The sequence below is a fragment of the Tripterygium wilfordii genome, chromosome 3, assembly GCF_013401445.1.
Source record: "Tripterygium wilfordii isolate XIE 37 chromosome 3, ASM1340144v1, whole genome shotgun sequence".
Taxonomy (NCBI): Eukaryota; Viridiplantae; Streptophyta; class Magnoliopsida; order Celastrales; family Celastraceae; genus Tripterygium; species Tripterygium wilfordii.
Window position 1 is genome coordinate 9808675 of NC_052234.1, and position 15430 is coordinate 9824104.

The 15430-nt window shown below is 38.2% G+C and overlaps 2 protein-coding genes across 9 annotated transcripts; one reads left to right on the forward strand and one right to left on the reverse strand.

The window, feature by feature from the left end:
• Window positions 1-316: 316 nt before the first annotated feature.
• On the reverse strand, window positions 317-9939 carry LOC119995624. The gene is made up of 9 exons (XM_038842136.1): window positions 9858-9939; window positions 9738-9814; window positions 6316-6708; window positions 5634-5779; window positions 4531-4632; window positions 4254-4350; window positions 3737-4108; window positions 889-3592; window positions 317-764 (listed from the first exon to the last, which is right to left on the reverse strand). Exons 1-8 carry the CDS (start codon window positions 9937-9939, stop codon window positions 1004-1006), a joined length of 3858 nt encoding a protein of 1285 aa, XP_038698064.1. The 3' UTR covers window positions 317-764; window positions 889-1003.
• Window positions 9940-10369: 430 nt separating this feature from the next.
• LOC119995126 (disease resistance protein RGA2-like) lies at window positions 10370-14218 on the forward strand. Of its 8 annotated transcripts, none has more exons than XM_038841523.1 (3): window positions 10370-13215; window positions 13572-13661; window positions 13819-14218. In XM_038841523.1, the coding sequence occupies exons 1-2, from the start codon at window positions 10659-10661 to the stop codon at window positions 13658-13660; spliced, it is 2646 nt and encodes an 881-aa protein (XP_038697451.1). In that variant the 5' UTR covers window positions 10370-10658; the 3' UTR covers window position 13661; window positions 13819-14218. The 8 variants fall into 8 exon arrangements, with proteins under 8 accessions (XP_038697451.1, XP_038697450.1, XP_038697449.1 ...); XM_038841522.1 differs by having other exon boundaries at window positions 13824-14218; XM_038841521.1 differs by having other exon boundaries at window positions 10371-13215; window positions 13572-13694; window positions 13824-14218.
• Window positions 14219-15430: the final 1212 nt, after the last annotated feature.

Below are 15430 nucleotides of genomic sequence, written 5' to 3' on the forward strand. Positions count from 1 at the left end.
ATTTATTTGTAGATCATCTCCTGAAATGCCCTCTTGTTTCCCATTGCTTTGTTTCAATATACTGTGACTTTTAAAAAAAAAAAAAAAAAAACTAACCAGCTTCTGTTTATAAATCTAAATCCACCAGATGAAATCGATTTTGCCTCTCAATCACATTTAAGCCTTCTATCTTGCAATAATCCTTTCCAGCTCTCATCAAATTCTCATGTTTTGATCTTGTATCGCTACACCAGAAGAAATTTCTCAACCAAGTATTAAAAACCATAGACTCAAGAGACTTTGCAATACGCACTGATACCATGTTTGAGCAAATCTGTTGACACCAAAATGGGATAATATGATAGGATAAATATATCATGATAATGGTTCAAAAATAAGCAGCACTAATACAACAAAAAGTCCTCAGTAGGGAAACACAAATCAAACTAGGCAGAACCATAAATAAATAAATAAAAAAGATGCGGGGATATGTTTGCAGCGCGTGCCATACTAAATTAAATATGGACCAAGCATCACATCCAAATAAAAAACAACAAAAGGTTTGCCATTCAAAGCCCCAACAAAGTCTGGCTAGTACTACCGGGAAACGCATACCCAAATTAAACCAGAATCACCACCAGAAACTTATCATTCCCAACCAGGAATAATATCATAAACCATCTGCCACGACAATTTGAATCTTGAACATCAGAAGTCCGAACATTACCAAAGAAAGCACGAACATCTCTACATCAGAACATATCCCCAGCAGACAGCAGCTATACCTGCAAGTCCGAAACAAGCAAACAGATAATCAATTGTCTAACATTTGACACTTGACAGGTTCTGAACAAAGTTAAAGTAGAAGGCATCAACTGATTAAAGCATACATTAATAAAAAATATATACCAGATTATCAAACAAATTGCAGTTGTTTAGGACCTTAGATGGTGGGGGAAGCTTGGCTGGATGATTGGGTAGCTGAAGCACTTGGTAGAGGACTTCCTTGAAGATTTTGAAGCTTTTAGTGTTTACCGCCCATACCCGTGGAGATCCATTGGCCACCCATATAAAGAGAGGGCACATGAACTACTTTCTGCCAGTCCTTACCACTCTCCGAGTTGCACTGTTGTTCGATTAGAGGGCTACCATCTACATAAAGCTCCTTCATCGACATTGGTAATTCTCCTACAAAGGGTGAGAGCTTTGGACAGTCGATTAGTTGCAAATTCTCGAGTGATTTGAGGCTTGATAAACAAGGAAGAGTAACGAGTTCTGGACAAGAATCAATTCTGAGTTCACACAAGCTTGGTAAATCACCTATTTCCATTCCAGTCCACTTTTCCAAACTAAGCATGTCAGCAAGCGCCAGCATTTTTAGATTTGGAAATGAAACACCACTCGGATATGTGCTATTTTTGAAAAAAGATTCGCTAATTTGCTTCACGCAATCCATTTTCCAGATGCAAAGAACCTTGAGGGAAGGCAAAACCCCAATAGAAGGGAGAAATTGGCAGTTTGTGCACGCATCCAGATTAATACTGACAAGGTCCTTGAATAATGGATTGCCAATCCAGCTAGGAAGATGCGACCCAAGGTAGCTGCATATCCTCAACTCCTTAAGATTGTAATGGGGTTGAAGACATTCAAGAATTTCCTCCTCTTTGTCAACATTTTTATGGTAATAGCTCCATTGCAACTCCAATTTGTCAAGGTATCTTTTTTCACACAATGCTGATTCCTTAGCCTCATCTGCATTCACCACATATTCAAGCCGCAGAATGCGAAATTCTCCACTAAGGTTATTCAAATGCTTGAGTTCCCCGATTCTGCACTCACCAAATTGATCAAGAACAAACGCTGGCAATGTCTGAAGGTTGGTTAAGCATCCCACCCCTGCCGGTAAAGGTCTTAACATGCGAGCAACATCCAAATCAAGATGCCTAAGACTAATCAACTTCTTCAAGTCTCGAGGTAAATAATAAATGTTTACGCAATCTTTGAGTTTCAGAGTTTGCAAATCTTGAAGCTGACAAATTGTTGAAGGCAATCCCCCAATGGTCGTATTAGAGGCATCAAGATAACGCAGCGACTCCAGACACCCAATCGAGCCCGGTAATTCAGAAATGCCGGAATCACTTAACTTTAAAACGTTTAAAGATCTCATGAGGATTGCATCAGTAAGGGGCTTGATGCAAATGCCAGGACGCGGAAACAAAAGTAGGGTGGACAAACTCTTACATTTTTTGAGAGACTCAAAAACGTGATTTATGTCCTTGTAGAGGAGGGACATGGTCTTTATATCTTCAGAGATACATTCCAGCTTGTCATCTTTTAACAGTAAGCTCTCCCCAATCTTGGCCGTATTGACTTTGTATGTATTACCGAACCTAGAATCACTTGGTGCACACACTATAAACTTTTCCTTCAATAAACAATCGAAATGCACACTGCCAGTGTCTTCCATTCTACCATTTAGATCTTCCTTAATGAACCCTTCAGCTACCCATAATTGAATGAGAGTGCTCTTGTGAAACTTATATTCTGCGGGAAAATGACAAAAATACCTCTTCATAGACTCCAGAGGATCACTAATCTCTATCTCATCCGGTAAGTCGAATAGAGGTTTATGATAATGAGCTCCCTCGTACAAAATGGTCAGATTGGGTTCATGAGACCAGTACACATGCTTCAAGGCAGAACATGAATCAACATCACATTTGTGTAGATAAAAATTTGTATCACTCCACTGAAATCCATCATAAGGTAATGCCCTGCCATTAACATGAGGGAGAAGAACGGTCCAGCTAGGAACATCAGAATCCGTGGAATCCGATTCTATCACAGGAAAACTTCGTTTAGATTCTATCACATGGGTCGACCAATAATGAAGATATTCGCGCTCAAGAACATCCCTGGGCTTGTTCTTTGTCATAGCCTCAAACACTGCTCTACCCATCTTAGACACCCTTATCTGGCAGCAATTAGGATTATCATCCTTGTATAACCCCAATTGATGGACAAAACATCGCAGTACCGCCGTGACATCCCTACGTTCGGGGCTGTCTTCTTTGCATAACTGCAGCTTCTTGGAAAACCATTCCAGCACCTCCTTGACAGACTGATGTTGAGGGCTGTTTTTTTGGAATAAAATCAGGGGGCCGGGGTTGTCTTCAAAGGGCATGCGGGAGGCAAACAGTCTCAGTACCAACGTGACCCACCAGCGGTTTTCGAGAGGCGGCACGTTCTGGGAAAACCACTGCAGGGAAGACATGATATCATCGCGCGGTAGATTGGTGATCTCTTCAAGTCGCCTAAGGAGATTTGTTTTGTCCACCTCTACCACCATATCGGAAGAGTCGAGCCGCAGGTTTTCGTGAGGCAGCACGTTCTGGGAAAACCACAGCGGCGAAGACATGGCATCGTCGGGCGGTAGATTGGTGATCTCCATTTTGTTCACCTCTACCTCCAAATGGGAAGAATCGAGCCGCAGGGTTTCGTGAGGCAGCACTTTCTGGGAAAACCACTGCGGCGAAGACATGACATCGTCGCACGGTAGATTGATGATCTCTTTAAGTCGCCGAAGGAAATCCATTTTGTTCACCTCTACCTCCTGATGGGAAGAAACCACATTTATAACCAAAACATTTCAAGAGAAATGGACGGCTATCATCTAAAGACCTTTGAAGCACAATAAACGCTCTACGTCTGTATGATGATAATGGGAAGGGAACATGAAATTAACACATGCATATACCTGAAGGAAGGTCTTAGGTAAGGGATATAATCCAATAGCTCCAGCCAAGAACAAACCCTCAGCGACTAATCCCTTAATGTCAAATTCATCATCTTTGTAACCAGATTTATAACCAAAACATCTCAAGAGAAATGGACGGCTATCATTCATAAACTGGTTGGATGCTTGAACTTCGTCATCGTTGGTTGAATCTCTCGCCCTTCTGGATAAAGCTTCGCGGGTCTTCGTTAGGGTTGTGATCGAGATCGATTTGGGGCTTTCAAAGTTATTTGGACCGGTAAGTGGTATCTTCCTTTGAATCTTTGATGTGCACCGTTTTGAAGCTCTAATGAAATCATTAGTGGGGTTGTGCTCTACGTTTTCCCATTCACACTCGAAAATTAAGAAACCTCATTAAAATTTGGTTTACTCTAAATACATCCAATTTTTATGTTTTTTCAAAAAAAATCAACCACGCCCTAACTACCAAAAAAACAAAAAACAGAGCATGATATCGGTATATAGCCTTTGTTTTAACCTGGCATAAATAACAATCATGCAATAAACAGCAACCATCCAAGAAACATCTCATAATCAATCTATGAACTCCACTATGAAGCAGCAAGGGTGGAATCCTACATAAAGTGGGCACAAAAAGAACTTAATGCAAAAGGATAAAAAGGAAACAAAACAAACATTCACCAAGAAAAAAAGAAACTCGAACATTAGAATCAAAAAGTTCACCAATCAAAACTTTCAGTAAAAGGAATTTGTGCGTCAGAATGAAGCTCAGACATCACAAGGGAACTTCACACCTAAGTCGTCCAAAAGAAGCAACCAAATAAACCAGTCTTCTCGACAAGAAATCAAAGGTAATGTGGTAATGGGTGGGCGAGACAGATTTACCAGGTCGTCGTCTGCCATGAGTTTTAGACAAAACAAAGAGGAAAGGGTGAGAGACGAAACAGAGAGCGAGAGAGAAGAAAAGAGAAACTTTGAAGATTTGTTACTAGTCGAATTTTTTTACATAAATTTTTAATCGACTAATCGATCAGTTATTTGTTGATTTTTTTAGTTTTCGGTTATCAATACAATTTTTTCCGCCATTCTTTAAAGAAATATACAATTTTTTGGGGAATAACCCACTTATCGATTGAGTTTTCGGTCGTCTTGATTATGATCGGTAATTTTGGACAATCCTACGAATATATAAAAATGATAAATTACTAAAAAATATCTTGAAAACGAAAAAAATGAAAAAGAGGTTTTTTGAAAATTTTCAAAAAAACATGGAAACAATAAATAAACCAAACGATTCCTAAATTATTTTTTTTCACTCAGATATTAAAAGTGGTATGATGTATAAAGGTCGAGGTATTGGTTATGAGGATGCGATTATGTAAACTTTTTTTTATATATATATATATAATTGATGTATTGCTTGATATGGCCTACAGCCAAATATATTGCTTGAAATTAAGTATAATGCAAACGTTTTAATTAAGATAACTAACCAAAAGTGTTTTTGTTGTCAACTCGATTATAAGAAAGAAGTGTAATTTATAATGAGATTACGTGCTTCTTAAAAATTGTCAAGGTGCGTGTGGCGGCCAAGCAGGTCCTGTGACGTAACCTCGTCTCACTTTTTCACTTTTTGAAAAGTAGAGTTGAAAAAATTCATCACACACACACTCACTTTGTTCTACTACGACTAATACTAATACATATGCCCACACAATTAATATTACATCTTTTGTCACACTTGAGAAACTTATTTATTTATAATGGCCTTTCGATGATGCATCTTCAAATTGAAAAGCTTCAAACACCATAATATTCTTTCAAGAACCATTTGGGAGTCATATTCTTTTCTGAAAGGACTCTTTGAAACTAGTCAAAATGTTCAAATGACTTGTACTTTAAGGGATGTTCTTCATCTTGTAGTTCTTCTGGTACTTGTATCGTCCCATTAATAGCCGCAAACAATCCAAGAGAATATCTCGCCTCCTTTGTTCTCAGCATGACTTTATGATAACAGTGCAGAATTCTGTCATTACTCCAAGCCTGAAATTAAACCATATATAATAATAATAATAACAATTTGGGTTTCGAGTTTTACCTCAAGATGTATGAGTAACGACGCTACAACCCTAAATATTATCCCCTACTTTAACCCCAATCCGTGTGGTATGTGAAATACTCATTGATCGAAACACGTATGTAAAACTAAACCGACACAATCAGAAACCACAATTAAAGCTAAACTAATGCTTAACATAGAATATCAACACTGGAATCCACCAGAGAGAAAACACTCTCGAGTTTGGTTTAATTTCTTAAAAAGCAAAAGATGATGATCAGCCCTTAGGTGGCTACGACTCTAAATGAAAGGAAAAACACACAAAATGCAAAATTTTAAATTTAAATCAAGTTTCTCCACCAAGTTTCACACAATTCTGACATGACTTTTCAATCCTACTAGTCTAGTCAGTTTGCTTCTTAAAAAATTCGCCCTCGCAGCAAATCTTGGGACAACTATAGCTCGTGGCGTATTCGTTTTGGCTTTGGTGGCCCTCGATGTCGGTTACTAGGGGTTGTACCAACGTTGGAATTATCCGAGGAATTGGGCTCCGCGGCGGTTTCCCGAGAGAGTTTCCGAATTTTTCGAGGACGTAGGGGGATTTTGGAAGGAGGAGGGGCGGTCTGGAGAGGAACATTAGCGAATTCGGCGTAGGTTTGGGTTTGGGGAGCGGCGGCTGAGTCCTGATGAGTGATGATGCTGTGTCGGTGGCTGCACCAGGGGATGCGATTGAGTTTGGAGCAGAGTTTGCAAATGAGTATGAGCGTGGGTCTGAGTCTGTGTTTGCTCGCCGCCCATGAGCGATCGCCGGTGGTTGACTCGACTGATGGTAACGGGAGAGGCAGCGACGGTGGTTTAATATACGGTAAAAAGTAGAGGCATTGAGGGTTTGGTATGGATAGACAGTTATAATCTGGAAGTAAAATTAGAGACGATTGACTGGTTTTCTTTCCTACTTTGCTTTGCAAGTGTCGAAGAGAAGCAGTACCTCCCACGTTCCATCGAAGCGCGTGTAAGCGAGGTTCTTTTTCTAAATATGAGTCAGGCCCAGTTCAGCCGGGCCATTGTGGGCCTAAAATCAATAGTGAAACACGGAAACTGAAACCCATGTTTCCCTAGCAAAAAAAGGCTATTATTGTGTGGGCCTGAGGCGTGATGGGTGATAGGTCAAGAATCGGGCCTAGATCACTGGGCCCGTTTACATTTCAAATACAGCCCCTTTAGGCTTTAGGTGGATTCACCAACTCCAGCTTTCAACTTAAAAGGGAAATTCATGGACGTTGGACGGACCGCTCGTGACTTGTGCAAATTAGGGGGCTCCGCAATTAATTTCAAATTGTATAGTCTATAATTGAAATCTAATGGCTTCAGAGATGTGCCGTATCACATCACATTTTTATTTTTTCATTTTTAAAATTTGTATGACTTTTTCTTCACTATTGGATATGAATTGTAGACTTTAGGGATTTGCAGAGCCTCAAATTCAACTCGTACAAATATTCGATATTTGCCATGCAAATATTTGTTTATCTTAGTTGTCCTAATCCACAATTTTTATTTTTTTATTATTTCCCAATACTAATTATTTCCACAAATCATATCATATACATGGTATGATTATTAAATAAGATAATGATTTTGGTGTAGCCACATCAGCTTTTAGGAAAACTCTATGATTGCCACGTGGATTAATGGAAAATATTACTTTTTATTTATTCAAGTTATACACAAACACACAAATAACATGTATTAATTATTAATTTAATTAGAACAAATTAAATCATGCATAACCATTACAGAATGATTCCAATTTAACGATTTCTTTCCTATTTCAATTTATCAATTGATTTACGTCGTTAAAGTATCATGCATAACCATTAGAGAATAATTCCAATTTAACAATTTCTTTCCTATTTCAATTTATCAATTAATTTGTGTCATTAAAGTTGATTTTGTTTTCCTTTTACACTTAATTGCTAAACGGCTACCATATAATGTAATCCATTAATTGGGTCATTATGCCATACACAACCTCACTCATTTCATTAAAGTTGATTTTATTTTTCTTTCACACTTAATTGCTAAACGGTTACCATATAATTAAATCCATTAATTGGGCCATTTATTCCATACACATTCTGACATTCTCACTCATGTCTTCCATGTTTTCATAAACGTTTATCAAAACATAAAAACGTTTTATTTGATGCCTTCCATGTTTTCGGTTATTTAATTCATGTCTTCCATGTTTGATAGACCAACCTCATTTGTAACTGTTAATTCTCAATAGTAGTGCAGCTAGGAAGAAATGCAAGAGAATGTCTCCCGTTAAATTCTCAAAGGTTGATTATTTCCATTTGTTTCAATTTATGATGTTTAATACAAAATATTTATTAATTGTGATGATTGTTTAACCTATATAAATTAGCAAATCTTTGTGTCCTTTTCAACTTTCAAAACACCTGAACTTATTATTTCTTATACAACATATCATTATGGCTGATACACTGAAAAAAAATTGATGGTTCAAGGATGAATTGGGAGGTGATTGCCCGCATCAGCCGGCTATGAGATTCTAAGAATGTCCGAAATAACAATGACTTCTTGAGTGTGGATATGCTTCTTTTGGATGCAGAGGTGATGTTAGACTATTCTATTTCTTAACTATTTGGTTCGCATGTTTCTTATTGTTTATATGGTTTAAATCAATTAATTTTGTAGTAGGTATATTTTCAATTAATATTATGTAATTAACATTGATATAATTAGTATTTTTTTCATATCACATAACCCAACACATTTGCTCCACTTGTGTCAACAAGAAGTTCCAATAGGTATTGTTTCACTTTATGGAATTAGTTTCCCATAAATTGTTTATTAAATGGCTGCTCCTGGTTTTCCTTACTGTGATGGGTCTCTATCTTTTCACTTCGCGTATCTTGCTCCCCGATGACTTGAAGGGTAGCTTGTATCTCGCATGTTAGACTTCTCTATTTTTTTGTTAAATTCATACCACATCTTTTGAAGTCAATGTATTGCTATTGTTTATTTTATTAAACCTAAAACACTTATTGGATGTATTGTCTAACATATTGTTGTTTGTATTTTTTTGATACATTAATTTACAACTTCGGCTATGCAGGGAACACAAATCCATGGAAAAATTCGTAAGCGTTAGGTCGAAATGTTTCGCAATAAAATCAAAGAGGGACATATCTACGTGATTAAAAATTTTAAGGTCGTTGGTAGTGATAATGCATACAAGCTTGTACCGGGAGACGTATCCATCAATTTTTTGCCCATTTCTTCCTTCAAAGAGCTATTGGGGTATGATGGTGCTCCCATTGAGCACTACAAGTTTCATTTTCAAAATCAAGATGAGATAATCAAACGGCTAAACAACCACACATATTTGACAGGTTTTCAATTTCCTTACACATTTATACTGTAATATAATTAAAAAGTAAAATTACATGCCACGCAAAGCGTGGGCATGGACCCTAGTTCGTATGTATTTGCCAAGACTTTATCTCATATTTGTAATTTGATTGGCATAACCTAACTGAATGGTATATAAGTAAAGGTTCAACCTCTCTCACACAATCAATAAGTTATATATGTCTAAGAATCAATAGCGACGGTCCAAAAAACAAGGTCGGCCCTCGGATAAAGCAACCACGCTTTGGGCATCAAATTTTTTCATTATTCAACCCATAACCTAGTCCAAAATCTACACTAGACTACAATTCCAACAAAAAAAAAACCCTAACTTTCCTTCTCTCTTTCCTCTTCCTCACTAGAGATCGCAAGTAGTATCGTCTCAGTTTGCGACTTTTTTCCCAACAGGGCATCATTTTACTTTGCCGCTTTCGACACCAAAATGGATAAGGCTGACCCTATTGAAAAGAACAAAATCATACGACCTTTTGTACCAAAACAGACAATACTAGAACGTTTTATCTTTGGGTGACCAAAGTGAAACTTTGAGTATCTTTCAGTGGTCAAAAGTTGACTTAACCCTGTAAGTAACAGCAAAAGCTTACCCTGTCATGATCCTCATACCACCTTCCTTCACAGGAAGCCGAGGCAAGTTCATCATCTTCCTCGTACCACCTTCCTTCACAATCCACAACAGATCAAACATATTCCCTTGTGATGTCTAAGCTTCATTCTGACGCACAAATTCCTTTTACTGAAAGTTTTGATTGGTGAACTTTTTGATTCTAATGTTCGGGTTTCTTTTTTTCTTGGTGAATGTTTGTTTTGTTTCCTTTTTATCCTTTTGCATTAAGTTCTTTTTGTGCCCACTTTATGTAGGATTCCACCCTTGCTGCTTCATAGTGGAGTTCATAGATTGATTATGAGATGTTTCTTGGATGGTTGTTGTTTATTGCATGATTGTTATTTATGCCAGGTTAAAACAAAGGCTATATACCGATATCATGCTCTGTTTTTTTGTTTTTTTGGTAGTTAGGGTGTGGTTGATTTTTTTTGAAAAAACATAAAAATGGGATGTATTTAGAGTAAACCAAATTTTAATGAGGTTTCTTAATTTTCGAGTGTGAATGGGAAAACGTAGAGCGCAACCCACTAATGATTTCATTAGAGCTTCAAAACGGTGCACACCAAAGATTCAAAGGAAGATACCACTTACCGGTCCAAATAACTTTGAAAGCCCCAAATCGATCTCGATCACAACCCTAACGAAGACCCGCGAAGCTTTATCCAGAAGGGCGAGAGATTCAACCAACGATGACGAAGTTCGAGCATCCAACCAGTTTATGAATGATAGCCGTCCATTTCTCTTGAGATGTTTTGGTTATAAATCTGGTTTCTTCCCATCAGGAGGTAGAGGTGAACAGAATGGATTTCCTTCGGCGACTTAAAGAGATCATCAATCTACCCCGCGACGATGTCATGTCTTCGCCGCAATGGTTTTCCCAGAACGTGCTGCCTCACGAAACCCTGCGGCTCGACTCTTCCCATTTGGAGGTAGAGGTGAACAAAATGGAGATCACCAATCTACCGCCCGACGATGTCATGTCTTCGCCGCAGTGGTTTTCGCAGAACGTGCTGCCTCACGAAAACCTGCGGCTCGACTCTTCCGATATGGTGGTAGAGGTGAACAAAACAAATCTCCTTAGGCGACTTGAAGAGATCACCAATCTACCGCGCGATGATATCATGTCTTCCCTGCAGTGGTTTTCCCAGAACGTGCTGCCTCTCCAAAACTGCTGGTGGGTCACGTTGGTACTGAGACTGTTTGCCTCCCGCATGCCCTTTGAAGACAACCCCGGCCCCCTGATTTTATTCCAAAAAAACAGCCCTCAACATCAGTCTGTCAAAGAGGCGCTGGAATGGTTTGCCAAGAAGCTGCAGTTATGCAAAGAAGACAGCCCCGAATGTAGGGATGTCACGGCGGTTCTGCGATATTTTGTCCATCAATTGGGGTTATACAAGGATGATAATCCTAATTGCTGCCAGATAAAGGTGTCTAAGATGGGTAGGGCAGTTTTTGAGGCTATGACAAAGAACAAGTCCAGAAATGCTCTTGAGCGTGAATATCTTCATTATTGGTCATCTCATGTGATAGAATCTAAACAAAGTTCTCCCGTGGTAGAATCGGATTCCACGGATTCTGATGTTCCTAGCTGGACCGTTCTTATTCCTCATGTTAATGGCAGGGCATTACCTTATGATGGATTTCAGTGGAGTGATACAAATTTTTATCTACACAAATGTGATGTTGATTCATGTTCAGCCATGAAGCATGTGTACTGGTGTCATGAACCCAATCTGACCATTTTGTACGAGGGAGCTCATTATCATAAACCTCTATTTGACTTACCGGATGAGATAGAGATTAGTGATCCTCTAGAGTCTATGAAGAGGTATATTTGTCATTTTCCCGCAGAATATAAGTTTCACAAGAGCACTCTCATTCAATTATGGATAGCTGAAGGGTTCATTAAGGAAGATCTAAATGGTAGAATGGAAGACACTGGCAGTGTGCATTTCGATTGTTTATTGAAGGAAAAGTTTATAGTGTGTGCACAAAGGGATCCTAGGTTCCTGGATGGGAATACATACAAAGTCAATACGGCCAAGATTGGGGAGAGTTTACTGTTAAATGATGACAAGCTGGAATGTATCTCTGAAGATATAAAGACCATGTCCCTCCTCTACAAGGACATAAATCACGTTTTTGAGTCTCTCAAAAAATTTAAGAGTTTGTCCACCCTACTTTTGTTTCCGCGTCCTGGCATTTGCATCAAGCCCCTTACTGATGCAATCCTCATGAGATCTTTAAACGTTTTAAAGTTAAGTGATTCCGGCATTTCTGAATTACCGGGCTCGATTGGGTGTCTGGAGTCGCTGCGTTATCTTGATGCCTCTAATACGACCATTGGGGGATTGCCTTCAACAATTTGTCAGCTTCAATATTTGCAAACTTTGAAACTCAAAGATTGCTTAAACATTTATTATTTACCTCGAGACTTGAAGAAGTTGATTAGTCTTAGGCATCTTGATTTGGATGTTGCTCACATGTTAAAACGTTTACCGGCAGGGGTGGGATGCTTAACCAACCTTCAGACATTGCCAGCGTTTGTTCTTGATCAATTTGGTGAGTGTAGAATCGGGGAACTCAAGCATTTGAATAACCTTAGTGGAGAATTTCGCATTCTGCAGCTTGAATATGTGGTGAATGCAGATGAGGCTAAGGAATCAGCATTGTGTGAAAAAAGATACCTTGACAAATTGGAGTTGCAATGGAGCTATTACCATAAAAATGTTGACAAAGAGGAGGAAATTCTTGAATGTCTTCAACCCCATTACAATCTTAAGGAGTTGAGTATATGCAGCTACCTTGGGTCGCATCTTCCTAGCTGGATTGGCAATCCATTATTCAAGGACCTTGTCGGTATTAATCTGGATGCGTGCACAAACTGCCAATTTCTCCCTTCTATTGGGGTTTTGCCTTCCCTCAAGGTTCTTTGCATCTGGAAAATGGATTGCGTGAAGCAAATTAGCGAATCTTTTTTCAGAAATAGCACATATCCGACTGGTGTTTCATTTCCAAATCTAAATATGCTGATGCTTGATGACATGCCTAGTTTGGAAAAGTGGACTGGAATGGAAATAGGTGATTTACCAAGCTTGCGTGAACTCAGAATTGATTCTTGTCCAGAACTCGTTACTCTTCCTTGTTTATCAAGCCTCAAATCACTAGAAAATTTGCAACTAATCGACTGTCCAAAGCTCTCACCCTTTGTAGGAGAATTACCAATGTCGATGAAGGAGCTTTATGTAGATGGTAGCCCTCTAATCGAACAACAGTGCAACTCGGAGAGTGGTAAGGACTGGCAGAAAGTAGTTCATGTGCCCTCTCTTTATATGGGTGGCCAATGGATCTCCACGGGTATGGGCGGTAAACACTAAAAGCTTTCACACCTTTTGTTTTATATTCTCTTATTTTACATCAATATATAGGGAAATTAAGGAAGTGCAGGGTTTACAGATGAAGAATGACGATCGTTTGCTTGTCGAGCGGCTTTTACATCAATATCTGGGAGATGCCAATGCCAAAATGAATTTTACACTTTGTCTTTAGAATATGGAAAATATTTCATTAATGGGATCTCTATGCCATTGTAGGGAACTATTTTGTATGCTTGGTTCTGTAGAATGTGGTCTACTAGTCTGTACTCTGTAAGTCTGTTATATGCTTAGTAACTGTTCATGCATTCATTTATGTTTTGGTTTATGAAATTTCAGAGATTTTTTCAACTCAAAATCTTCAAGGAAGTCCTCTACCAAGTGGTACAGCTACCCAATCATCCATCCAAGCTTCCACCACCATCTAAGGTCCTAAACAACTGCAATTTGTTTGATAATCTGGTATATTTTTTTATTAATGTATGCTTTAATCAGTTGATGCCTTCTACTTTAGCTTTGTTCAGAACCTGTCAAGTGTCAAATGTTAGCCAATTGATTATTTGTTTGCTTGTTTCGGACTTGCAAGTATAGCTGCTGTCTGCTGGGGATATGTTCTGATGTAGAGATGTTCGTGCTTTCTTTGGTAATGTTCGGACTTCTGATGTTCAAGATTCAAATTGTCGTGACAGATCGTTTATGACATTATTCCTGGTTGGGAATGATAAGTTTCTGGTGGTGATTCTGGTTTAATTTGGGTATGCGTTACCCGGTAGTACTAGCCAGACTTTGTTGGGGCTTTGAATGGCAAGCTCTTTGTTGTTTTTTATTTGGATGTGATGCTTGATCCATATTTAATTAAGTATGGTGCACGCTGCAAACATGTCCCCGCATCTTCTTGTTTTTTTTTTTTTATGGTTCCGCCTAGTTTGATATGTGTTTCCCTACTGAGGACTTTTGTTCTATTAGTGCATCTTATTTTTGAACCATTATGATCTATTTATCGCATCATATTATCCCATTTTGGTGTCAACAGATTTGCTGAAACATGGTATCAGTGCGTATTGCAAAGTCTCTTGAATCTATGGTTTTTAATGCTTAGTTGAGAAATTTCTTCTGGTGTAGCGATACAAGATCAAAACATGAGAATTTAATGAGAGCTGGAAAGAATTATTGCAAGGTGTAAGCTTAAATGTGATTGAGAGGCAAAATCGATTTCATCTGGTGGATTTAGATTTATAAACGGAAGCTGGTTAGTTGTTTTTTTTTTTTTTTTTTTTTTTTATGAGTCACAGTAAATTGAAACGAATCAATGGGAAACAAGAGGACATTTCAGGAGATGACCAAATAAGGAAAAGGGAATGCTAGTTCGCGGAACCGGAGCGGAAAAATAAGAACAAAAACTTATTTAGGGTATGTTTGGTATTACTTTTGTTTCTTGTTTTTTGTTTTAGTTTTCACAAAATAAAAACAAAAACAAAAAATATTGTTTCCAAAACTTTTAAATTTTTTTTTTTTTGTTTTCAAAAGTTTTGAAAACTTGTTTTTGGTCATAAAACTAAAACAGAAAATACAAATAAACAATATTTTTTTGTTTTTGTTTTCTATTATTTGAAAACTAAAACAAAATACAAGAAACAAAAGTGATACCAAACAGACCTAAAACAAACCGGTTAAATAAAAACAAAGAGAGAGAAACAGAGAAAAAACATAACAAAGTCATAGTGTGAGGGATTAGGGATCGATGGTGACAATGGCATATAATGTGAAGATACCGACAGTGTGGACCCAGTAGAACCAAGGTGATTAGTTTGCCCGCCTGTTTTGGATATCAGATGCCCTGTAAATGATATTGTCTGCCACAAATCTATTGTTTTTGTTGCTTCCTTGTGTAATGTAATTATTTGACCTGGAAACTTCTTGGAGGAGATCTTCGCTATCCTTTGAGATCCCTTTTGAGTTTTTGCTTCTTCATATGTCTATCGTTCCATGAGTTTTATATCAGCAAGGGTTAGTAAGATGTCTCAGACTAAAACTATAGCCTCATGGACACCATATCCATTTTCCATAGCTGCTAGTAATCCATCCTGAAGGTGATCCAATGTGAGAGCCTCCATCGCAACAGAACAGCATACCCCAAAGGATACAGAAGGTTTTTGACATCAAACCAATATCAGCATAATGATCACTTACACATACAG

What these genes read in the sequence shown, in the direction of transcription:
- LOC119995624 (XM_038842136.1), bottom strand. Translation starts at nt 9,939, where the DNA reads ATGTTTGATCTGTTGTGGATTGTGAAGGAAGGTGGTACGAGGAAGATG. An exon ending in CTCGGATAATTCCAACGTTG is followed by an intron (nt 5,780 to 6,315) that starts GTACAACCCCTA and finishes GTTTAATTTCAG; the next exon opens with GCTTGGAGTAATGACAGAAT. An exon ending in GCTTCTTTTGGACGACTTAG is followed by an intron (nt 4,351 to 4,530) that starts GTGTGAAGTTCC and finishes CACTTTATGTAG; the next exon opens with GATTCCACCCTTGCTGCTTC.
- LOC119995126 (XM_038841520.1), top strand. Translation starts at nt 10,659, where the DNA reads ATGGATTTCCTTCGGCGACTTAAAGAGATCATCAATCTACCCCGCGAC. An exon ending in GATCTCCACGGGTATGGGCG is followed by an intron (nt 13,225 to 13,571) that starts GTAAACACTAAA and finishes ATGAAATTTCAG; the next exon opens with AGATTTTTTCAACTCAAAAT.